The 25,377-nt window shown below is 55.6% G+C and overlaps 4 protein-coding genes across 4 annotated transcripts; 2 read left to right on the top strand and 2 right to left on the bottom strand.

The window, feature by feature from the left end:
* Positions 1–257: 257 nt before the first annotated feature.
* E0L32_001622 (uncharacterized protein) lies at positions 258–1,960 on the top strand (the record flags this gene model as incomplete). Its single annotated transcript, XM_031135721.1, has 2 exons — positions 258–1,358; positions 1,478–1,960. The coding sequence occupies 2 exons, from the start codon at positions 258–260 to the stop codon at positions 1,958–1,960; spliced, it is 1,584 nt and encodes a 527-aa protein (XP_030990873.1).
* Positions 1,961–2,095: 135 nt separating this feature from the next.
* Positions 2,096–16,366, bottom strand: E0L32_001621 (uncharacterized protein; the record flags this gene model as incomplete). The annotated part of the gene is made up of 2 exons (XM_031135720.1): positions 2,096–15,976; positions 16,037–16,366. The coding sequence occupies 2 exons, from the start codon at positions 16,364–16,366 to the stop codon at positions 2,096–2,098; spliced, it is 14,211 nt and encodes a 4,736-aa protein (XP_030990872.1).
* Positions 16,367–17,554: 1,188 nt separating this feature from the next.
* Positions 17,555–18,835, bottom strand: E0L32_001620 (uncharacterized protein; the record flags this gene model as incomplete). Its single annotated transcript, XM_031135719.1, has 1 exon — positions 17,555–18,835. The coding sequence occupies one exon, from the start codon at positions 18,833–18,835 to the stop codon at positions 17,555–17,557; it is 1,281 nt and encodes a 426-aa protein (XP_030990871.1).
* A 1,476-nt stretch (positions 18,836–20,311) lies between these two features.
* E0L32_001619 (uncharacterized protein) lies at positions 20,312–24,599 on the top strand (the record flags this gene model as incomplete). The annotated part of the gene is made up of 2 exons (XM_031135718.1): positions 20,312–23,876; positions 23,941–24,599. 2 exons carry the CDS (start codon positions 20,312–20,314, stop codon positions 24,597–24,599), a joined length of 4,224 nt encoding a protein of 1,407 aa, XP_030990870.1.
* Positions 24,600–25,377: the final 778 nt, after the last annotated feature.

Here is a 25,377-nt window from a genome sequence, read left to right as displayed (position 1 = left end):
GGCTCCTATACCTAAGTGCGCCGAAGCCCAACCTGGCGATTCCGTGCACGAGTCTAGCCTCGAGGGCTCTTCGAAGGAGGTAGTTGACTTATTGCTTCCAAGTGTACGATGTACGGCCGGGATCACCTGTGGATCAATCTTCCTCTTTTTAGGGCCAAAAGCGACCGCACCGGGTGCACGGAATGTCCCCTGACACAAGCTACTTACTAAGGTAGTAATTAAGCGAGAGTGCTAGGCAAAAGTCTAAGTTTGCTGGCATGCTCTCGATCCAGACAGCATCTGAGAGCTCCAACCTGGAAGCTTCCCCATCACCGCACTGTCTAGGAGGCTGGAGCCAAGCAGAGGTCGCAAAGAACCTCCCCTCGAGGGATCTATTGGCTACTTACGCGATCATTGCTGTTCATCGACGAAGCCATGACTTGGCATCTCCCGCCCGCATCCAGTACGCCATGACTTTAGCCAGTCGAACCTCCAAGCTGCCCTTCCGGACGGTGCTGCGCTTCTTCGTCCTACCCCTTTTCCTCGCCGCCCTCCTCTCCGTCATCGCCTACACTTACTCAACGGCCGGCCTCCCCTCCAGAGTTGGTTCCCTGCTCCCTCCGCTCCCGCACATCGACATCCCCAATCCCCTCGCCGCCAAGCCCTCCGAGACGCCGAGGAATACCCACGCGCCCCCGAAGCACAAGCCCACGCCGACATGGTTGCCACCAGCCGCGACGGACCCTTTCCCCCTCCTAGCCTCCTCGACGGCCTCGCCGCCCCCGATCCCGAAACATAATGCGCCCCGGGCCAACATGCACGCAGAGTACGGTCTCAGCCACATGCCGCCCCTCTTCATCGGCTTCACGCGCCAGTGGCCCATCCTCCTGCAGGCCGTTGTCGCGTACATCACCGCCGGCTGGCCGCCCGAGTCCATCGTTGTGGTTGAGAACACGGGCGTCCAGGGCGCCAACGCGGCCGGCCGGCTCTCGCTGCAGAACCCCTTCTTCCTCAACCACACCACGCTGGCTCGCCTGGGCGTCAGCGTCGTCCGCACGCCGGCGCTCCTGACCTTTGCCCAGATGCAGAACTTCTTCCTGCACACGGCGCACGAGCGGTCCTGGCCGTACTACTTCTACAGCCACCAGGATGTGCTTGTCTTCTCCTTTGAGGACGGCGCGGACACGGCGCACCGGCCCGGGGATCGGCCCTGGGAATTTTACGACGCGTCGGACGAGGCCGATACGATGCGGCCACCAGCGGCGGGGCAGCCTGGGTACAGGACTATATACGAGAATTGCCTTCGGGAGCTCAACAGGACCGTTGCTAGTGATACGCGCTGGGCGTTTCGGTGGTTTCAGTACGATCACTTGGCGCTGGTGAATCGTGCGGCGCTGGACGCGATCGGCGGCTGGGATTCTATGATACCGTATTACATGTCGGACTGCGACTTGAACGCGAGGCTGGTCCTGGATGGCTGGAGCATGAAGCATCGCAGGGTGGGCATCATCAACGACATTGCGAGCACGCTGGGGGATCTATCGGCGCTCTACGTGACCCTGCGGTCACCCCAAAGTTTGTGGACCCGAATCCATTCGAGGTCGAGGAGAAGGCCGAGGGAAAACGTGCAGGGCCTCGAGCGCCTACAGAGCCGTTACAGCAAGCCGGTACTGGTGGCGCGAGCATCAACTTGACAGACCGGGCCGAATACTTCCGCGCTCTCGTCAAGGTAGGCGACGCGATGGGGGAGCACAAGTATGGCAACCGCGGACGCAACACATGGCAGGCCAGCCAGCATGGTGGATTTGGAGATCCGTACTTCTACTACCCGGAGGGCTTCGCCAGTGCCTTTGACGTGTTGACCGAGGCTGGAAAGGAAGTTTATCGCCGAAAATGGGGCCACCGTGACTGTGACATTGTCGAGGGTACGGCATTGAAGCTCTGGGATCAGTGGCAGGTTGAGAGAGATTGGGAAGAATAATCCGGGCAAAGATTTGGCCAAGATCTTTTCATCATGGCATGGCGTTATTTTGGGATACTTCAGGAATAAACATAGGTTCAAAATTCGTACATGTAACTCCAGGCTATCAATGACAAAAGGAAATCTATCTAGAGCTTAGAATACAACATACTGATGTTTAATCAACTCGACCAGCTCCGCCCCGAACTCTTCCACGAGCCTAGTGACCAGACTCTGATCACCACGCAAAAGGTCCTTGTCACCGCTCACATTAATGGTGACGTTCCCGTTCTGGCGGACCAAGATGTTGAAATAGAGCTGCTGATCATGCATAGAAGATGTGTCCAGGCCATCGATGGTCGATTCAATGAATGACGGCGTAGTTTTGGTGAAGTAATCGGAAGCAAGCGGTTCTCCCATTTTGTGTCGTTGTAGGATATCGGCCTGTTCGGTGTGTCTCGATTGCAGATCGACGCTCTCCTCCGAGTAAAGAATGTTGATGTAGGAGTTGTATCTGGGCGACAATCTGTGCAGGCCGTCTGCCTGGGCGAAGCGAGCGAGCTGGGCCAGGTGGTCTTGGACCGCGTCGAGCAGTTGTTGCCCCGGCAGGGCCGGTAGGTTGAGACTGAGTGGTACCACGGTCATGGTCGGGATGCTCACGCCCGTGAGATCAAGGGTGTGTTCACCATCGGCGGAAGATAACGAGCGTGAAGAATAATTCACTCCGAAGGTGGGCTGGGAACGACCTGTGAGCTTTCCGAGCGTCCGACCATAGGCCGCAATGAGCGCGGCAGAGGTGCGAGCCTTGTTGCTGATGGCGCCGTTGAGTATATCGGCAATGCTTTGTGGCAAGAGGTCTGCGTAGGTTGCCTTGAAGTGTGGTCCCATGGGAGCCTTTCTGGCATCAGATACCGCGACTTCGGACTGGATGATTGTATCTTGTGCTGAGGCCAAATGCTGCTTCCAGTATGTTTGTTCGGCGCCAGGCTGTCTGAATGAATTGATGTTCTGCATGGCAGACTCGACAGAGGGATAGACAGGCAGCATTTCAGAATTGAACAATGCAACAAGGTCTTTCTGAATCATCTTGATGCTCCACGCATCATATAGCGCATGGTGCACGCGAAGGACGACTGCCTTCCCGTTAGAAGCGTGGATGAAGGAGAGACGAGCTGGAGGTTCCTTGAGATCGGAAGGTGTTGAGTTGCCCTCGCGGACGTGCTGGCTAATCAAGTCCTGAATGGAGATTTTGTTGTCGTGGACCCCCAAGAAGCGGGTAGCTGCAGAAACCCTCTCATCGAGCGTGACCTGGATTAAGTCCGAAGGCCCCTCCGTGTATACAAAGGTTGTTCGTAGCACCTCATGTGCGTTGCAAAGTGCTTCCCAAAAGGTTTTTACCTTGTCTACATCAATCGATTCCTCGTCGACTCGGTACACCCAAGGAGCTTCAAAGAACCTTTTCCCGCTTTGGATCCATTGCTGTAGGGTGTGTCGCTGGCCTGGCAGAACAGGTACGACGGACTTGATTTGTGCTTCTGCCAAGTCGAGCTTCTCGGCTACCGACTTCTTGAGCTGCCTGCCTTGTAGTGCCAATTGCCCCTTCGGCTTCTGAGCAGTGCTCTTCTCGACTGGTCCGGACTTCTTCGCGATGTCCCGGACGCTAGCACCTCTGATGATCTCGAAAACACTGACGTGAATGCCTAGTTGTTTGTTCAAGATCTTGGAGAACCGAATAGCCGAAATAGAGTCCAAGCCAACGTTCACAAGCTTGGTGTTGTGATCGATCTTCTTCCCTCGAATCTTGTCTCCTACAATCCTCTTGACAAGTGCCAGAACAGCATCTCTCTTCTCTGTCGATCCACCTACTTCCACGCTATTCCCACCCTCGTTGAGACCGGTCTCTCCGTGTCTATGTGGCTCGTGTTTGGGAGTCGCAGTTGGATATGTATGAGAAGCCTCGAGAGCCGGATTGTGCAGTTCCTCCAGTACGATGTATCGCAAGGCCGCTTCAAGCTGCTTGCCCAAGTAGAACGCTTCCTCGCTGCTGACCTTGGCCCTCAGTGCACCGTGCAAGGCGCCATCCTTAATGCGAAAACTGACGATAAGGGGATAGTCGTCGTACGCAGGACTCCCCCCTCCAGTCTTCGAATCATCTTGTGTCTGAGCTTGAGCAGGGATAAGAAGTTCTGGCGAAGTCCTGTTACCGTCAGACTCGATCATGCCATCATATACAAACAAGCTCTGAAAGAGACCGGCGGACGTGTTGGCAGCGCCAGCTCTCGTCGACCGCCAGGCTGTCTGCACAGCTCGCAAGGATGCCATCCCATTAGAGCCTCTTGCGTTATCGCTCAGTGCCTGCAGGTCAGATAGGGCCTTTTCAATGGCCATGGTGCTCTGCTGGCGAGCCAATTTGACGCGGACGGGGACGGTGTTGATCGTCGGGCCCATCACAAGATTGTCATCGTCATCACTGCTCGCGGTGATGACCTCACCGAAGACTATATCTGCTTGCTTGTACAGAGACTCGCAGAGGACTTTAGCCCACGCAAGTTGCATGGCCGCTTTAGGTGTTACATTGGCCGTTCTGCACTTAGTCTGCAAGCTGGACATATCTGCGGCGTCCAAGCAAAAGTAAAATGAAGACGAAGCATGCAGGGATTCTTCAGAGAGCACGACGGGCGTATACGTGTAGTCTTGCACGGTCTTCGTCCAGAAAGTGACGGCACTTTTCTGCACCATTGCAAATGCCTTAGCAAGTGGCCGGAAAAGATACCGTGCGGGTGGCTGCTCATCTCGGCCCTCGCCATGACCTGCGAGGCGCTTGGCGTAGTTTTCGTGAAGAAGCTGCCAGATTGCTCGGATGGACTGTGCATCGTACAGAGCGTGGTGGATCTTGAGCTGCACAGCACCTCTCTTGGAGACGGACCAGTTGACAAGGTCGCTCTGTTCCGTGGGCGAAATGACACCGACCCATGGGGCATCATCACGATTGGTGAAAATGAAGCGGGTCCGAAGGATCTCGCAGGCTTGCACGGTGTCGTTGACGGCGATGAAAAACAATTCGAAAGTAGGAGTATCCTGTTTCATAGCAGCCTGAGATAACTGCATTGCGTGAGTGTACATGTAGGCCTGGTCGGCGAAGGCCATTGATGCGCTCAGCATGCCCTCCTGGAGGGGCGTGGCTATGAAAAGGAGATCGCCAGCTACCTGCTGCAAGGTCTGTTCATAAGGCAGCAAGTGACTGTTGGAGTTGCCGACCTGAGCATTGCTTTCAGCCTTAATGGTGCCGGGGACGTCGCTCCTGCTCCTTGCCTTGTCAACAAGGGAAGCCACACCTTGTAAGGTACGAGCCCGTATCACAGCGTTGGGAGTGATCTTAACCCCCTGAGACTTGTTGATGAGCTTTATGAAGGGAAGAACGTTAATGGAATCAAGACCAAGCTGGTAAAGGGACGTTGACTCGGGACTCTTGGCGTTGAGCTCACGCTCGTCTAAGTGTAGGAGGCGGCAGGCAGTGGACTTCACGCAAGCCAGAGCAGCTTCGAAGTCCTTGCCAGTGGGTTTGGGTTCCGCTGATATGTACGCGTCATCGGGCGTGGGGCCGTAGTTTGTGTCATAGTTGACAGATACAAACTGCTCAACCGTAGCAGACTTGTTCGCAGCCTCCGCAACGACCTTCTCAAACAAGATACCAAGGTCCTGAAGCTGTGCCGCGTTGAGAAAACCAGCGGACGAGAGCATCAAGTCAATCTTACCGTCAGAGTGTAGATCGATATCGATAGTCAAAGCCATGTCAATCCTGGACTTGCCCGGCAGAGGAATCATGGCACCCGGCGTGATCTCTCGGTTGACCGACTCGCCATCTGTAGGGACAACATTGATAGTGAGAAGGCTGTCAAACAACTTCTCCTTGAGGCCAGCCCAGCGCTGGATCATGTCGGCAGTTACGAGGGGCATTTTGCCCTGGCAAGCATCTGCGTGGCTCTGGTGAACCCGCTCAGCCAAGCGAGGCAGCGTTTCGCTTCCGCTTCCAAGAGCAACTGCGTGAACAACTGTGTTGAGGCAGGGCCCGACAAACCCATCGACGCCTTCAGCAACGTGACTCAGAAGAGGTCTGAGGGACTTGGTAAATCCGTAGACGATGGATGGCTTCTTGGTCAAATATGCCAGACAGAGAGTGGTAGCAAGCTGGAAGGCCGTAGAAGCGGAAATATTCCCTCCCTTCAGCTTCAGCCTAGTCTGGAGTTCTGCAGATGTGTAGGCAAGACAACGAGTTGCACGAGCCATGGCATAATTCCCGTCTTGGTCGGCATCTTTCCCGATGCGGCACGGCTGCATACCGTGCAGTCTGGCTTGCCATGCGCTTCTGAGGACTTGGATCTCTTGGTCGGCAAGATCACAATGGTTCGCAAGACTTTGCAGAGTGAAGAGACTCCGGGCTCCAGACGCAGCGGTTGGATGACCATCCGCGTAAGCTTGTTCCATCTTATTCCTTAGCGTAGCCATAGCCACCCCATCATACAGAGCGTGGTGCAGCTTTATTGAGGCGATAATCTTGCCAGATGGTCGGTCTTTGTGGATTTGAAGCCGTACGGGAGGTCGGGAGCTCATATGGGCAACAATTGCGGCAGCGGAGTCCTCTCCCCTATCAAATGGCGAGGGAGGCGACTCCAGCACAACCTGGAATATCTGGCCATCCTGCTCGCGTTGAATAAAGCAAGTCCGCAACATTGCTTCCGAGGAGACTACTCGTGCAGCGGCCTCCTTCCATTGAACCATGTTCGTTCCGGGCGCAAGTTCGAAATTGAAATGCGTCACGTAGGGAACCTCCAAGGTCTCTCCCTCTGACCCAAGCCAATTGAGAGACAAAGCAACCAATGGTGCTTGAAGGGGCAAACAACGGAGAACAGCAGCGACATTGGCACCTTTGAGGTGGTTGGCACTGGGTCCGAGGTCATCTAAGCTCGGTTCCTCCGGCGGGGTTCCAGGGGGAGTTAATAGCTTGTCGAAAGTCACATCAGATCCGGCTGCTCGGGCGAGGGATCCTATGGAGCAAAAAGGAGAGAGCAAGTCCGCAAGTGTAATTTTTGCGAAGCCCCGCCGTTTGAGGACCGCTACTAGATGCATTCCCGAGAGGCTGTCGATGCCTAGACTGTGAATGGCGCTGGCTGGAGTAGCGACAACCTTGTTGCCCATGACCTCTTCAAGCGCCGCAATGACCTCTGCCTCTGCTCCGCTCAATGGAGTAGTCCTTGAGGTAGCTTGGCTACTAGGAGCCAGGGGACTTTCCTGGAGGGCTGTAAAGTCCCTGGCCAGTTTGATGAGGAGCTTGGTGTCGACCTTACCGGATGCTGCAAGATAGGGGATCTTAGAAACCCACACCATTTCGGGAACCATGAAAGCTGGGAGCCTTTGCTGACATTCCTTCTCCACGGATATGGCTACAGCCTGCAAAGCTTGGCTCTGTTGAGACAGCACTTCAGGCTCGGCCTCAAATTCGGCCTTTAACATTGTGTGTGTTTTGCGCGCCAAGAATCCGAAGAGTCGTTGTTCAACAACAGCCGCAGCCACGTCGAGAGCTCCTTGCTCTGCAACAGTCTTCTTGATGAATGCCTCAACCTCGCCGAGTTCGAAACGCTGACCGCGGATCTTGGTCTGTTGATCTCTTCTGCCGAGGAACTCAACTGTACCATCGTGCATCATCCTCATGATATCTCCGGTCCTGTAGATGCGTTTCTTACCAACCCCCAGCAATGTAGTATACTGGAAGCCCTTTGCGTTCTCCTCAGGTCTATTGAGATAACCCACAGCTACCTGTGGGCCAGCAATGCAGAACTCTCCGGGCTGACCCTTGCGGGCAAGAACTTGCTCATCACCCTCTCCCTGAACTAGGAGAAGAGCTTCCAAGCCGGGCAGCGGCAGTCCCAAGTTACGAGCGTTGGAGTGGTGCCCGACTATGTGACTCAAGCACCCCACGGTAGCCTCAGTCGGCCCATAGAAATTCATCAGCGCTGCCTTGGGGCTACCAGTGTTCAATTGTTCAAACAGCTCATGGGACGCCTTCTCGCCGCCAAAAGTCAGCACTCGCATCGAGGGGACGTCCTTGAGGCGGAGGCCCAGCTGGAATAGCACGGAGGGAACGGAGCCCATGTGCGTGATCTGGACTTCGTTGATGACCTGCTGCAAGCTTGCAAAGATGCCGTTGCGGTCCTTGCCGATGGCAGAGCGGAAGCCGAGGTGCCAGGGCGCAAGCATGGAGGTGAGGTGGGTATCGAATGCGCGGGATGCGACGTTCAGGTATTTACCCACGCCGCCTAGCTTGGCTGTGTCTGCGTTGGCCTCGATGAGACGCTGCGTCATGGCGGAAATGAAGTGCAGGAGGTTCTCGTTGGTCACCCGTACTCCCTTGGGCTGGCCAGTCGAGCCTGATGTGTAGAGGAGGTAACCCCCATCCCCGGTTTTGACAGAATCATTGGTGATGGTACAAGGCCAGGAAAGAATTATATTGAGCTCATCGCCGCCTTCAGGTAGGAGGACTGCCGGAGTGCTGCTTATATCGAGATCCAGATCGCCGACTAGGCTTTCTGTCGAAATGACGAGCTTGGCATTGGCATCACGGATAAGGAGCTGCTTGCGAGCTGCAGGGAGATCCCCGTCGATAGGCAGATAGATGTATCCAGGCTTGAAAATGGCCAATATAGCTGCCATGGATTTGGTATCTCGGTCAAGATACAACGCGACAACATCGTCAGGCTTAAGCCTCGCTTCGTGACTGATCAGCTTGGAGGCAATAGCGTTGACAAGCACCTGAAATTCGCGATACGTAATGGTGCTGGTGGTAATTTTGTCTTCGCCATCTTCCCCATTGTCCAAAAAGATCTCCTCGACTGCAATCCAGTCAGGGTGCTCAGCCGCTTGTTTGGACACCAGATCCGCTGGATTTCTCACAATTGCCGTGCCCACGAGGTCAGCATGCTCACCAACCGTAGACACAAGCTGGCGATCCATGTAATTGCTCAGTCGAAGAAGCGGCACCTCAGGATGCTCCAACATGGCGCAAGCCTGGGCGAGAATCTGATCCAGCATGAGCTCTAGCATAGGCTGCGAGATACGCTGAGAGTTGCCTGTCAGCTCGATAATGTTTTCACCTTCAAAAATGTTCAAGGCCATTGGATGTTCAACGTTTAGTGGTAGCGCCTGCCCAACTTCACGGAACATTTCCACTCCGGCATCAACGTGATCATCGTCACCAGCGGGATGGTAAACAAAGAGCGCTGGGAATGGAGTATTACTATCGCCACTGCCCTCATTGATCATCTTCTTGATGTCCACCGGGTGTAGACTATGAGCACTCTGGCCCAAAGACAGAGCATCGCGGCTCATCTCAGCCCAGAGCTCTTGAGCGCTCGTGGCATGTGCACGAATGACGACCGGCAGAGTAGCCATTGCCGGGCCGACAACCCGGGCAAGGTCTGGGTGCAAAATTCTCTGTGTCACAGTTTGGCCGAGAACGACAGTCTTCAGCTCAAGCACTGCCGCCAGAACACAACCAAAGGCAGACTGCACAAGTCGGGGTAGATCAGGAGCATCAGCTGCATTCTTGAGCAGCTCTCTTGGGATTGTTGCCTTGATAGAGCGAATGGTCCGTTCCTGCTTTTGCCGGGACCCCGTCAGGTCAGGGAACGGCGCGTTCAAGGCCCCATCAGATTCGACTAGGTTGTGCAGACGCCTAGACCACGCAGAGAAGGCCTTGTCTCGCTGAGCGATAGGAGGCAATAACCCTAACTCCATACCCCTGCTCATCGAGAGAGAGCTACTTATAGCCTGGATTGGATTGCGGTATAAGCTGGCAACGATTTTGAGAATCATGCGCGATGACTCGGCGTCGTGGAGGGAATGGTGCATGCTCAGCATCACCTTGCTCTCAATCTCGCAGAATGTAACAGCCCACGGAGGTCTAGGCGTATCGCCTCCCAAGGGAGAGAGTTTCACTTGTGCCTTTTGAGCGAGAGAAGCGAGGCTTTCAGCATCCGCGTGCTGAACAGTGGTCCAGTAAATGTTGGGCTGGTCCAGAACGAGCTGGAGCACAACGGCATGCACACCGTGACGGCGAGCCCACTGGCCAATGCTCATATTCTGTCCATCACGTACAGACAACTGCGAGAGCGGGACAAACACCGTCCGAAGGATATCAAGTTGGGCGGCCGCAGCAGTCCATGAATCTTTCAGACGAGAGACATCAATCTGACCAAGGTGGCCGAGATCAAAAAGGCGGTGGGACCAGTATGCCTCTGCCCCAATCATCGTCTCAACGAGCAGCGACTCCTGAACTGGTGTAGCAGGAAGGATGTAGGAAGTGTTCTTTGGCCTCGCGTCTCCATGAAGACTCTTTGTCAGCGTCTCTCTGACAGTAGTCACCCATGAGGTTTCCGGGGTCTGTTCAGTCGTCGGCTCTCTTAGACTCTTCGCCTTCTTCATAGAATTCAGAACCACCTCGACCAGCTCACCAAGAGTCTGGCATCGCATCAGCTCGAGTACACCGACGGTGCACTTCATCTCACGTCGCAATGCCCAGGCTAACTTTGTGACCTGCAGTGAGCTGAAGCCGAGCCCAGCTAAGCTGTCATTCGGATTGAGGCTGTCAAGTTGCATTCTGTTGTTCTCTGCGATGGTCTTGAGCACCGATAGCTGCTCTTTAGGCCACATAGTCTTGATATCCGAGCCGTCTCCAGCAGCAGCGTCGCGGCCAGCCAGAACATTGAGGTCTGCGAGATTGTAGATGGCTTGCAAGACCTTGCGATCGACCTTGTTGGAAGCTGTACGCGGCATAGTGGTGTCTAGCACAACAACATGGCCAGGAACCATGTACGCCGGGAGCATCTCCCTCGCTTTCTGGAGGACCTGCATTCGAATCTTTGCTGTATCAACTGCCTGCTTTTTGACAGAAACAAAAGTGACAACAACTTTGTGGTCAGCGTCGCCGCCACTGACCCCCGGGCGTGGCAAGTACAGTGTCTCAACATGCTCGACAGCCGGCTCCTCGCTTTTGATGCTAGCACAGGCCGCACTGATCTCACTCAGCTCGATACGTATGCCAGTAATCTTGACCAAGTCGTCATTGCGGCCCAGGAACTCAAAGCCATGGTCGTTCAGACGCACCATATCCCCAGTGAGATAGATCCGCTCGTCGATGCCCGGCCCGCCCTGGATGAAAGCCTTGGTCGTCTTGGCCTCGTTGTTCAGGTACCCCTTCGCAACTTGCGCGCCGCCGAGCGCCAGCTCGCCGACGCCGTAGCGCGGTACAAGCTCCCACCGCTTCTTCGTCACATCGGTCGGGTCCGCGACCTCACGCACGACGTATGCTGTGCAAGAGGTTAGAGGAAAGCCCACATTGGCGGCTTTGGCCTCATCACGGCTTTTGCCGAAGAACTGCCTCATGGTGGAGACAACGGCGTTCTCAGCCGGGCCGTACGTATTGTACGCTTTGGTGGTGACTCCCGGGGCGGCCCATGCCTCGGCGACGTCCTCGGTCAGCTTCTCACCGATAAAGGTGACGAATTGAAGAGTAGAACCCCTGATCTCCTCCACATTGATGCTGGCGCCGAAGGAGGGGGTGAGATGAGCGTGCGTCGGACGGGACTTGTTGACAAAGTCGGCAAAAGTGCCTAGAATAAGCTCGCGTGTGCCGCTGATTACGCTGCCGGCTAGGCCCCATGTGTAAAACAGGTCTTGGACGAAGACGTCGAAGCTGTAGGCCGACAGCTGCAACGTGCGCACTTGCCCAGTCCTGTCGTCATGCTCCACCCGGGTTTGGAGGTCGCGCATGGCGTTTGAAGCGGCATAGTGCTGGATCATGACACCCTTTGGCTCGCCCGTCGTGCCTGAGGTCCAGAGAAGGTAGGCAAGGTCTTGGCCACTGATGGCAGGGCGTGAGGCGAGAATGCTTTGGCGCGGCTTGGCCCTCACGGACGTCTTCTTGTCAGCGTAGTGGTCGACGAGGATAACGCGCACACCAGCTAGACTTTCGTGAGCTAGACAGGGTTCCACCAGAGGATAAGAGTCGGTGTTAGTCAACAGAAGCTTGCCCTGCGTTCTGGCGATTAGGGAAGTTCGCCGTTGGATGGGAGAGGTTTCATCGATGGGTGACCAGGCAGAGCCAGCTTTGAGAATGGCCAAGATGGACACATAAAGCTCCACACTACGGTGCATGCAGATAGGGATAACACCCACGTCTTCTTCTCGCAGAATGTTGGCCAGGCCGTTGGCTCGGGCGTCGAGCTCGGCATAGGTCAACTCGATAGGATTCGCGTCTAGAGCAGCATAGAAGCTCAAGGCCAGGAGATCTGGTGTGGCCTCTGCTTGTTTCTCGAGTTGAGCGTGGAGGACATCGGCACGTCCTTTTTTCTGGCATTCCTCCTCCGCGGAATCTTCTATGGGCACAGGGAGGGAGCCTTCTGCAGACAGTAAACTCCTGGGTAGGCGTGCGGGCAGGGAGTGCACTAGGTCATCGGCCTTGCAGGTCAGCAGTGCCGCAGTCATGGCCGCAAACTGTTTAACGATAATCCGAGCCGAAATTTCCGAGAGAGCATCGTCGCGGTATGTGATCTTGAATACCATGGAGTCGATTCGCTTTCCGCCAACAAGAGGACCACTCGGAAACACCTCGGCAAAGACGTCAAAATCGTAGCGGATGGCTGGGTTGAGCACGTCGGTCCAAGGAGCCATTGCCCCATCTGAGCCATCCTCAGGCGGGGTATATGTCTGAAGAGCCAAGGCCGTGTTGTATGGCAAAGCCTCAAAGACACCAAAGGACATGTGACGACGACAAAGAGCAAGTCTAGAACTGCTGTTGAGATTACTGAGCAGCTCGTGCACAGTCTGGCGATCAGGCAGAGCGACTCGACAGGGGACCACCGAGAAAGTAGGTGCATGAGCAGCCTCGTGCTGACCAGAAAGAACACTTCCAAACACAACGTCTCCTGTATTTGCTTCAGAGAAGATCTGGAGAAGCAGGGACCAAGCTGCCTGCAGAGCCGCGAGGGGAGAAGCGCCAAGTATCCTGCTATGCGCCTCCAGCTTCTGCCAATGAAGGTCACTGGCAATCTGAACTACTGCGTGGCCGTAATAGGCGGGCACGCCCGGTGCGGGCGATTTAAGATTGTTGCCACTCAAAGCGTGGAAGCTCTCGGTCTCCCAGCCGATAAGTGAGTCTTTCCAATGCCTGTCCGTTTCGGGGTGGACATTCGACGCCCAGTCGAGGATCACGTCTTTGATGGACAGCCGTGGCAGGGGACTCAAGCCTGCATACTGTCTAGAAATATCCCTCAGGAGAACGTCGAGGGATGCACCATCGCAGAGGCAATGCGCCACACTAATCACAAGTAGTCCTCCAGACTCAGTGTCCGGCTCGACAATCTGAACTTGGTACAGCTTCTGTGACTCGAAGTCCAGATACCGCTCAGCAAGCCCAGTCCAGTATTGCGCACTGCTTGCACGAGCGTCTCCACGGTGGCGCACAATCCTCGGACTGTCTCGTGTCCACCTCCGGTACGCATCAGGCTTCAGCACAACCTGGGCAAACGGCGAGAGATCGTCGTTGCATGGCACAAAAGCACATCTATAGATGGCCTGTCCCTCCAGGGTGTAGGTGACTGCTTTCTCGAGCGCGTCGAGGGAAGCGTCGGCCTGAAGTGGCAGGACCGTGTAGCTGATATAATTGCGTCGGTCTATACCAAAGCTCACTGCCAACTGGCTTTGTGTACTTGTCGCAGGCAGCACCATCTCAATGTCATCGTTGCCAATCCCACCCAGTTTCTCAAGAGCTTCTGCTGTGTGGCGGGAGGCGAATTCGGCAACTCTCCTTTGTGCTGTGACTCTACCGACGGTTAGGCTGCTGCAGGTTGTTCCAGTCGAGGTCGATGGGAAGAATACAGATCGTATGCTGGTTCCAGGGTCGAGAAGCAAGGCTAATGAAGGCTGCAGATGCTTGCAGTCTGGCCAGCGCCTTCTGATCTCGCGTAGCAGCCTCATCGCGTGGAGACTATCTACGCCAGTCTCGGCGAGGAGTGTTGTTGCTGTCAGTGAGATCTTGGAAGTTGAGTCGCTACTGATGATGGTGGAGAGAATCTTGACAAGCTCCGCCTCAAGGTGTGCATCCTCAGCACTGTCCAAGACCTCCGCTTCGGAATCCCGAGTCACGCGAGTTTCTAACCCTTGCCATGATGTGCGCACGTACTCTGACGCCGCCTTGCGGTCCACTTTGCCAGAGGCTGATCGCGGCAGTGCATCGACTTGAAAGATCCGAACTGGCCTCATGTAGTCCGGCAGGTGCCGCCGCGCTGCCTCCATGCATTGCTCTCGGACCACATCAAAGCTCAGCGCACTCTTTGGATTGACAACGACCAAACTCACCACTCTCTCCGAGCCAGATGTACCACTCTGAGCTTTCCACACACACGCCAGTGTCTGCTGTACACCTTGGGCCTTGCTCGCCAGAACGTTCTCGATCTCACCGAGCTCAACACGCCGACCACTCAGTTTCACCTGCGCATCCGATATGCGACCCAAGAACTCAACTACGGGTTCTCCGGCTTCATTCCATACAACACGCGCACGGTCGCCGGTCCTGTATATGCGGCCCCACTGGTCGTGGTCGAGGAAGGCCTTCGCCGTCTCCTCAGGGCGGTTGAGGTAGCCGATCTTACTGACCTGGGGGCCCGTAAGGACCAGCTCTCCCGCAGCGCCCATAGGGACGGGTTGAAGCTCAGAGCTCTGCTCGCCAACGATGAGGACGCCGCAGGTGGCGAGTGGCGAGCCGATGATAGAGCCGCGCTGGTTCCCGGGGACATGCTCCTGGGCGAGGGAGTAGATGGTGACTTCAGTGGGGCCGTAACCGTTGTAGATGCCCTGTGGCACTGAGCGAGTATCACTTGTCGAGGGGTTGTAGCGCGAAAAGTCTTGAAGGAGCCGGGTATTGGGTGCCTCGCCGCCGACCATAAGACCGCGTAGTGAGGATGGGTCTATCAGGCTCGCAAAACTGGGGGTGACGTTGGTGATGTCGGCCTTGAGAGTGGTGATGACTTGGTCAATATTCTGCATGGTAAGGTGTCTGGGTGCACAGCATAGTGTTGATCCCGTGCTCAAGGTCCAGAATATCTCGAAGAGAGAGATATCGAATGTTGGAGATGCGCCCTGAAACCATCTAACAGGACGGTCAGGGTTTGGTGTGCCTGACGAGCAGAATCCGTAGAGATTGCTGAGAGAAGTGAGGGTACAGGCGGCTGAGAGATGGCTCACTACCACACCTTTGGGGGTTCCTGTAGTCCCGGAGGTATATAATACATATGCGGCGTCGTTCTCTGTGGTAGGAATCGGAGGAAGCGGCTTGGGTTCGACATTGCGCGCCTCGAGGAATTCTGTGACGCTGGTCGTCTCTGTCTCGGTCTCGAGGCCACCAGGCTCGCCCACCAGGACTACTACAGGCTTCAGGTCGGCAAGCAGCGTATCGATTCTCTCCTGGGGGGCATCCACGGGTATTGGGCAGAAAGAGAAGCCGGCCTTGAGAGCAGCGAGATAGCTGATGTAGAGCTCAGGAGACGGGCCAATCCTCACTGCTACTGTCTTTATGGTTGCGTTTGACTTGGGACTCGTGTGATAGAGCTTAGTGGCTAGTGCGGTAGCAGCATTTGATAGTTGTTGATAGGTATATTGTGTCCTCGTGCCACTTTCAGAGTTGGTCAAGAAATCCAAGGCCACTCTCTGTGGACAGTCCTTGACTCTATTTTCGAACCAATGATGTAGCAGTGCCTGATGTCTCGCCTGGCTCTCGGCCGGCCATAATGATATTGGTCGTTCTTGTGGAGGATAATTCAGGATGGAAGGCTGTGTCCATGGAGCAAAGCCTTTGCTGTGGCGGTGATCATGGTCGAAAATGAGGTCCAGCAGCATCTGACCCAAGGAATCTAGCCCTGGCTGAGATACTACTCTAGCCAATGCGATCAGCCGCACATGATCGTCTGCGGCATGAAGTTGAAGGGCCTGGAGCGGTTGTCAATTATGTGAGCTTCAACGTTTGCAGCAATGCGTAACTTGACAAACCTTTCCTGGCCCGATTGAGAAGTCGGTAGGAACATCAACATGATTCTCCCCGCAATGTACAAAGGTAGAGCTACCGTCCTGGGTGCTGTCGCCTGCGTGAGCCAGGATATAACCGCCACGTGTAGTGTCCTCAATGCAGAACGCCTCGCCGGGTTCGACGATGGCGATCAGGTTGACAAGCCTCACGAAAGCTTGCCGCACCGTCGTCTGGCTTGTTGTTGAAGCTAATGAGCTTTTCCAGCCCAATTGAGTCGTCGGAGAAGTTTCATCGTCCTCAATGCGGGTATGCAGAGGTCGGAGCTTGGTGACCGGCCCCCGGTTGGGCGACATTGGGTCTTTCAAGAGAAGGATAACTTTTTGCGATCACAGCTGCGCGAGATGACGTCTGCGAGTGCAGTGATGTCAGGACAGGGCGTTGTCAATAGGGTATATACAATTCATGGACAACGAAAGGATTCAATGAAGAGCGGGAGTTTGTGTCTGAAGACGCGATGCTTGTCTTCCACAGTGAGATCGGATCTCGACCAGGTATCGGATCCTCTTGGTGATGATCCTTCTGTAACTGCAGATGGATGGTGAGCATCGCCGCTGTCGGCACATGTTCACATGGGCGGGTGAACCGTCAACCGGGGTCAGGGCATGGCATGGCGGCATGCATGTGGACTTCAAGGGTCAATGGTTCCAAAGACCCCCAGCCGTGTATCGAGCGAGGCCATACCCCTGGCAGTTTGTTCCATCTACCCCCCACCCCCCTGAGCGCGCAACAAGTGGCCCCGCGTGTGGAATTCTGGGAATTCTGCTGCTTTCATCACGGCCGCCGGAGACCCACCTGCGAAATCGAAAGAGGAAAGGATCACAACAGTGTGTGGTGACATTTTGGTTTTGCGGACGGATCAGCACGAATGGCGACATATCTGCTGATTGATAAGATTGGATGTGGGCAAAGTCTCCGCTCTGTGCCCGACACGGTGTTGCATCCTGCACTCATCCATCAGGGCGCGCCTCGAACCCGCCGGGACTTCGCGGACTGAGCATTGAGCTTACCTGCCCGGCGCCAGCCAAGAAATTCGTCACATCCGATCCGGACCAATCCCATCCACAATGACGTCCAGCATGACGTCCAGGTTTGCTTTCCTACGCACCCCCCAATCGCATGACCCCCACACCTTGACCGAGGCCACAGGGCCGGCTGTTACAAATTATCTCATCTAATCAGATTGATTAGATCCAACCAGGGATTTCAGGAGTTGCTACTTGTAAGTGCAGCCGACAGGACTCGCGAGCCCCGAGCCCCGAGGTACGCGGTTCAGTAGTGCCGCAGAGGCACGCATGGCGCCTGATGAAATGTGATGCCATCCAGGGGCCTGCTCGCGAGAAATGAGGATGGCGGCGGGCATGGCTGGATTACACATTCATGCAAAGGCTCAGTTCAGCGTTGGGTACGGCCGCAGTGCACGCGAGAGAATCATCCATTCATTGCATTGTTGAAGACACCGCTAACGATTCTGCCCACTCGCATTACACAAAGTGTCCTTCTTGGAAGAAGCGGTCCCGCTGCAGCGCAATCAGCATCGACGTCTTGTGCGGTAGGTGAAAACGCTTCTTCTTCTCCATCGGGATGAACCTCTCCTGGATCTGGAGGTTGGTCTTGCCGTACTCGGGCTCGCCGATGATCTGCTTGGTGCGCGGGTCCCGCAGAAAGGCCAGGTGCTTCATTGAGGAGTTGGCGGCCTGGTACCGCTTGCCGCCGCGGAACTTCTCCTCGCCAACGAGGAAGTGCGTGTTTTGGTCGTGCTCACCCACGATGATGTTGCAGTTGGACCCGATAAAGCAAGCCACATTGTCCTCCTTGACGAAGCCGATCTCCATGTAGCCCGCCAGCTCGCCGTCCCACGAGAAGACGCATGACATCGTGTGCGGGTCGGCCAGCTGCTGCGCGAGGTACTCGCGGTGATGCTCTGGGGGACCGCGCTCCCTCCATCCAGCGTTGACGCGGTCCGAGTTTTGCCACTGCATGTACTTCTCAAAGTGTAGCGGGTTGCTGGCGTCGATATGGTGGATTTGTAGCTGTTGGCCAACTTCGACGATGTAGCGAGAGTAGAGCAGCGTGCCAGGGATAGGCTTCGGCGGCCGTACAGGATGAACAGTGCAAACGTTGCCTTTCCTCGTAAAACCTAGCTGGCTAGGGAAGTCGCCCGTCACGTTGAACCCAGGGAACTGGGTGGTTTCGGGCCGGCAGCGCACCCAGCTCTGTGAGACTGGTTGTCCGGCGCCCTGCCAGAAGGCCTCGCGGTGGAGCCAGAATGTGGTGTCTCTGGGGATTGAAGTCGTCGTGGACCCCTTCTTGGAGAATGGTGAGACAACCCCTAAGCCAGTGCATCGCAGGAACTCTCCAAGCCTCTCATTGTTCACGACAACAGCAAACAGGTCCCTGTCCCGAACCTGTGGATGCACCCAGAGAGCGTACACAGATGCCCACAGCAAGGCCACATCTTCTTGTCCAATCGTGCTACCACCCCAGGAGACCGTCGATTTGCCGCTTTGGCTCATATCGTATTCGAAAACATTGTCATACTCAGCCACGTTGTCATTCACCATCGCTGGCGAGACCCTGACTTCATCGGCCCTGGACCAGCGGCACAGGGTTGTCCTTTGCTGGCCCACCTCGAAAGCGACGCCCTTGCCCGAGGCCACGGCTTCGATCCATAATTCAGTCTTGCCATCGGGCAGTCTGAATGAAACCAGGCTTTGCTCGTGTCGTTGGGACGCAGGGTCCGAGTCGTTCCCAAGGCTTCCCATAGTCGTTTGTGCGTTTTTGCTCGATTGAAGCTTGACAGAACTAGCATTTGGCCCTATCTCCTATGCTTAGAATGACATGAGATACAATTGGAGCTAGGAACTGCCGGGTTCGGCTTTGTATTAAGGTGTGGCGCCAGCTAATGGAGAAGAAGGAAAGGAGAACCCCCACAACGGCAGTGTTGGTGGCTAGAAACCTTACCGTCGCGCAGGTCCTTCCGGGGCGCAGGCAGTCCCGAAGAAGTAGCTCGGATATCATTTGAGGCCTCGTACTGGCTGACCACAAGCTATCCGTCCTCTTCCGTCATTCCACAGAAGCGTTGCGAGACTCGACCGAGCTTGTCGTCCAAACTTTTCTCCCTCTTGGCCAAGGATGACGCCAGGCGGGGTTCCGAGCCTTCCATCCTGGCTATTGACTTGACCTGCAGGGCAAAACCTACCATCAACAGGCATGATCTGCAAGCTCGGGGCGGCGAGCTTCGTGAGAAAAAGCCGCACCGGATCCTAGGCGAATGCTACGGTATTTGCGAGCTGCGGCTGTTCATTTGCGATGTCCGGGAGGCGTGAATGTAAAATATGCAAGAAAATTCACAGTACAAGGTAGGAAAGGAGGATGATCGGTGGAGGGACGGAGATGGACACCGAAAAGAAGCCAGAGGTAATGTACGAACGTACGAGACCGGCGGGTTTCCACCCTGATGCTGCATGTGGGTGTGGTGTCCCTGGGTGTCCAAGGTGTCCTTGTCCCCATGCAGTTAAGATTGATAAGAGGGAAGCAGAATCAGATAACTGCCTACTCGCACGGTGGCCCCATCGACGGAGCCTTGGCGCGCCCCTCCTGCTGCGGCACATGGGATCGTCGTTGAGGCACTTTGTGTCAGGTCAGCGAATCCCGTTTCGAGGGCGCGCGCCTAGCGCCAGCACCGCACGCATGGTTCTCAACAGTTCACTAACCCGAGGAGCAAAGGAACAGAGCGAGCGTCCTGAATTGCCAAGTGAAGGAAAGGAGGAACAATCCAAAAACCAGGCACACCCACCCGCAACGACAGGGATCCTCCCTCTCTCCATTACGTACATGGCGTTGCAATGCCGCTTACACACTCCCTCCCAGCCTCTCCAATATCCCCCATCGGTCCCTCACTTGCTGCAAGTGCGGACCATCCACCCTTTCGGGGCGTGGATGTATGCGGCGCGGATACCTACGTTCGTCGTCTACCTACTTGTACCTAGGTAGCTTTGATGAACAATAGCAATCTCAAAGCTCGCCCATCCGTGGCCAAGCTGCCAAGGCTCCGCTATCGGTTCGGCGCCGATTACTTCCGTCTTGATTCAAGGCCTCTTTGCTCGTCCATTCATGGAGGTGTGTGTGTGTGCGCGCGAGGAAATGGAACCCAATGTCCTGGTGAAGCGCCTTCTCACGAAGCAATCTGGCCGACTTGACTCGCCGGGCATCTCCAAGCTGATCCGGACGACACTGTCATGGAGACCAGCGATGGGAAGGCCTTTCCTCGCCGGAAATGGTATAGGAGAGTACCTTTCCTATCGCAGAGACCGATCGAGACTAAGCTCACGGAGCGGCATGTGAAACCGAAGTCTACCTCCACGTCCAACGCCGAAAGTGGCCAGGGCACCGACACTCAAACATACGAGACGGAAACGCCAGAGACGACGGCGAACTTGCTGTCCATCATCACGTTCAACTGGCTGGGCACACTACTCCGGACAGGCTACAGTCGACCTCTCCAGGCCGACGACCTCTATGATCTTCCAAACACCAGCCTAACCATTGACCATGCCGATCGGCTCGAGAAGTCATGGGCTGCAAGGCTCAAAGCCAACCGAGAACGACCTCCTCCGCCTAAAGGGTGGCTTTCTTGGAGACCCTTCTGGGAGCGACGCACGACCGACGCAACCGTCCTCACGCTCTCCCTCAACGATGTCTGCTTCCGCCGCTTCTGGACAGGAGGCTTCCTCAAGATGCTCGGCGACCTGACGCAGATTGTGTCGCCGCTTCTCATCCGCTTCGTCATCAACTCGCTGAGCGACCCATCCGAGCAGGCATACCGGTCGGGCTTTGGCCTCGCAGTGGGGCTATTCCTGGTGCTGGCCTTCTCCATCATCACCAATGTCCACGGCTTCTACCGGTCCGCGTCGACCGGCATTCTCCTCCGCGCCGCCCTCATGCACGTCCTCTACCGTCGAGCGACGACGCAGCTCACCGAGCAGGCCAAGCTCAAGGGCAGCTACGCGACGGGTAAGCTCATGAGTTTGATGAGCGCTGACATCACTCGCATCGACTTTTGTTGCGGCTTCTTCCACTCTGCATGGACGAGCCTGCTCCAGATCATCCTGTGCCTCGGTCTCACTATTTGGACCCTCGGATACAGTGCGCTGCCAGGCTTTGGGCTGTTGGCACTTCTCTACCCACTACAGTCATTCATGATGAAAACCCTCTTCCGCCTCCGCCGAAACAGCATGCCCTTTACAGACGCGCGCATCAAAGCCGTCACTGAAGCAGTGTCCACCATACGTCTAGCCAAAACAAACGCTTACGAGCAGAGCATGCTGTCCAAGATTGGCAAGCTGCGCAACGATGAGGTCATTTACATCCGCAAGAGGATGCTCCTGCGCGCCCTGAACATCGCCGTCTCGTTCACGGCGCCGACCCTCGCGTCGGTGGTGAGCATTCTTTGCTACGGCGCTACGAGCGGCAACATGGACCCCGGCAAGATCTTCTCGTCCCTGGCTTTCTTCCTCCTCATGAGAACGCCGATGGGCTCCCTGCCCATTGCCATCTCAGCGATTGCCGATGCTAGAGCCGCACTGGAACGACTGGCTGGGTTCATGGTTGTCTCTGATGAGGCCGTTGCGCGCGACGCCGCCCGTCGCGAAGAGCTTGGTCGAAGGGGACGAGAGGCAGGCGGCGATGCTGTTGTCGAGGTTAAAGATGCGATGTTTACCTATCACGACGACCCGCAGTCATCAGACAGTGACGATTTCACCAACGAGAAGGCAAATGCTGCCCCATCAGCGAACCTGTATATCAATTCGCTCAAGGCGAAAAAAGGTCAGGTTGTGTGCATCGTCGGCCCCGTTGCATCTGGCAAGTCCTCGGTATTCAGGGCGCTGCTGGGCGATATGCACCTCGCCAGCGCCACGTTGTGCTCCATCAACCTCGACCTATCCGTACCCTCGCAGCTGGCGTTTGCGCCCCAGGCAGCTTGGCTTCTTAGTGAGACAGTCCGGGAGAACATCGTCTTTGGACGCCCTTTTGAACCCGACTGGTATGACGAGGTCCTCCACCGATGCTGCTTGCACCCGGACCTTGCGATGCTGTCTGATGGCGACATGACTGTCGTCGGTGAGAAAGGCGTTTCACTGTCGGGGGGCCAGAAGCAGCGAATTGCGCTGGCCAGAGCGGTGTATGGTCGCAGCCAACTGATGCTCCTGGACGATTCTTTCTCTGCGCTTGATGCCCAAGTCGGCGCGCACGTGTTTGAGAACGTTGTCAACCAGGCGCGTCGGAAGTCTGAGGGCACCATTATCCTGGTCACGCACTCGATGGTCTTCGCTCGTCAGGCTGACCATGTTGTGTATATGGAAAAGGGCCGAATTGTTGAGCAGGGCACGTTTGATCAGCTTGAAAGGGGCGGCGGCAGGTTCTCTGAATACATCATGTCCTCCAAGTCAGAGGAATCGAGCTCGGCCACATCCATCGCCACTACGCCAACCGCTGAAGCCGATGACAAGTCTGAATTGCGGCTCCCAGATGAAAGGGTAGCTAAGACAAATGTGGAAGAAAATAAGCAAGACAAAGATGAGCCCTCGGCTCTAGCAGGAAAACAGCCGACAGCACAGAAAGAAAGAGGCAAAGAGATCATGCAGCGTGAGGAGCGCCTCATCGGCACCGTCAGCGGAAAGACATACCTCCGCTACCTCAAGTTTGGCAACGCCTGGATCACGGTGCCCCTCTTCTTCGCAGCCATCGCCGTGTTCCAGGGCAGCAGTGTCGTCTCGCCCCTCTGGCTGAGCTGGTGGCAGACCGGCAAGTACGCCATGACGGAGGGCGTCTACATGGGCGGCTTCGCGGCATGGGGCATCGGCCAGTCACTCGGTCTCTTTATGACCAGCGTTGTATTTGCCCTTTTCTGCTTCTGGTGCTCCAACCACCTCCATGCTGCCGCCCTCTCGGGCATCCTATTTGCTCCGATTGCGTTCTTCGACACGACGCCGCAGGGTCGGATCACGCATCGCTTTAGCAAGGATATGGATGCCGTTGACAATGTCGTCGGCGAACAGTTGCGCATCTTCATCTCTACGACAGTGCAAGTCATCGGCACGATCATTGTCGTCAGCATCGTCCTGCCAGTCTTCTTGGCTATTGCGGCGGGTGTCTTGCTCCTGTATATCTGGACGGGCATGTACTACCGTCCGGCCGCGCGAGAGCTGCGGCGCCTGAACAACCTCCTCCGGAGCCGGATCTACGAGCACTTCAACGAGTCGTTGTCTGGACTGCCGACGCTGAAAGCCTTTGGTGTTGTGGGGCAGTTTGTCGATGATAACGCGCGCAAAATTGATACTGAGAATAAGGCGTACTGGCTCTCTATCGCCTGCGTGCGCTGGCTCAATTTCCGGCTAGATCTCTATGGGGCTGTGCTTGTCCTCGGCACGGGCCTGCTTGTAGTCGGGCTGCGTGATACTATCGATCCCGCTTCAGGAGGTGTGGTACTGTCCTACATGGTCACTGCCCAAGCAGCGTTTGGCAACATGATTCGCTTCAGCGCCGAGATTGAGAACAACATGAACTCGGTCGAGCGGTTGCTGTACTACGCTTATAACATCCCCCAAGAGCCCCCACATGATGTCAGGAACAACAAGCCTCTTAAGGAGAAGAACTGGCCCAGTAAAGGCCACATTAAATTCGAGAACCTCACGCTCAGCTACCGCCCCGAGCTGGACCCGGCACTCAAGGACGTGACGCTCGACATTCGTCCTGGTGAAAGGATCGGTGTCATCGGCCGGACGGGTGCGGGCAAGAGTACTCGTAAGTTAAAATACGCAGCAAAACATGCGTAGTGGCATCAACAGCTAACCTTTGGATCCCACAGTAATCACTGCTCTCCTCCGACTTACCGAGCCATCCAAAGGCCGGATCGTCATCGACGATGTCGACATCCACACCGTCGGCCTGCACCTACTACGATCAAACATGTCCGTCATCAGCCAGGACGCCGTGCTCCTAGCCGGTACTATACGTTATAATCTTGATCCTTTCCAGCAGTATGATGACGAATGGCTCGTACACTGCCTGCGCATGGTCGGGCTCGGCGGGGATGACAACAAGGCTAGCACGGAAGAAGCAGACAGCGACCCTGAGAAAGATACCGGACATCGCGGATCTGTCCTGCACCTCGACTCCGAGGTCAAGGAGAATGGATCCAACATATCACACGGCCAGCGGTCGCTGATCTCCATTGCCCGGGCCCTTGTCAAGCGGTCCAAGATTGTCATCTTGGACGAGGCTACGGCTTCTATCGATGGCCGGGCCGACAAGGAAATCCACGCCATGCTACAGGAGGTCACGGGTGATGCTACTGTCCTGACAGTGGCTCATAGGCTCGACACTGTTGTCGACTCGTGTGACCGGGTCTTGGTCATGGAGAAGGGGACCGTTGCCGAGTTCGATACTGTCTCTTCTCTATACGCCAAGCCGAATGGTCTGTTCAGGGCTTTATGTGATGCTGCTAAAATCACACTTTCAAGCTAGAGTAATAATCTGACTCAGGGGGTTGTACTCCGTCGGCACACATTATCTTGCGGGACTAGACAGCTAGACTAATGTATTTCGATACCCATGAATTTCAATGATCGGTTCAAAGTGAAGTTGGGTCTGTAAACTCAACATTCAACTGTGACGAAGCTTTCAGGTAAATTGATTTGTCACTATATTCTTTCAAAATGAGCGGACAGGGTCCAGAACATTTGGTCATGCCATATATTGCCAGGATGAGCTACTGACAGTGACAACCCGGCGGCATGGTCCGCTTATCGCCAAGACTCATGTCACTCTCGTCTCGCGAGTACTCCGTAATCATAGGACACTCACTTGATTACCGGAAGACACGTGCCGACTGCGGCAGAGTCAAGTCGAATCCAAGGAGGAGGACAGGCATACGGTTACGTTCGGAATCGAGACCGAGTGCGTGGTGAGGTGCTGTTCGGGAAGCAGGGGCATGCATAAAGTTATCTCGTGTCGAGGGATCGACGATCAACAGGTAGCGTTGGGATGGCGCGGACAACTCACAGTGTTTCTTGGCCTTCGATTGACATACATGATGAGAAAACGCAGGCTCTGAACTGAACAATGACCAACAAGCGCCCCATGCGCAGTGATCTTTGAAGGTTTGGGGTCACTTTGCCAAATTTGTATCGGGTGACTGGTTGGTGGTGATCTCACTTCCTGGCGCTCCTGTTCAAGAATTAGCAACAATCTTGAAAAGGCATTAAACCCTGGTAGGAAGTCAACACCGGAGCTGCGGTTTATG

The sequence above is a fragment of the Thyridium curvatum genome, assembly GCF_004353045.1.
Source record: "Thyridium curvatum strain D216 chromosome Unknown NODE_6_length_784332_cov_80.453264, whole genome shotgun sequence".
NCBI lineage: Eukaryota > Fungi > Ascomycota > Sordariomycetes > Thyridiales > Thyridiaceae > Thyridium > Thyridium curvatum.
Note: the sequence above shows the minus strand (reverse complement) of the source record. Positions and strands in the feature narration are given on the sequence as shown.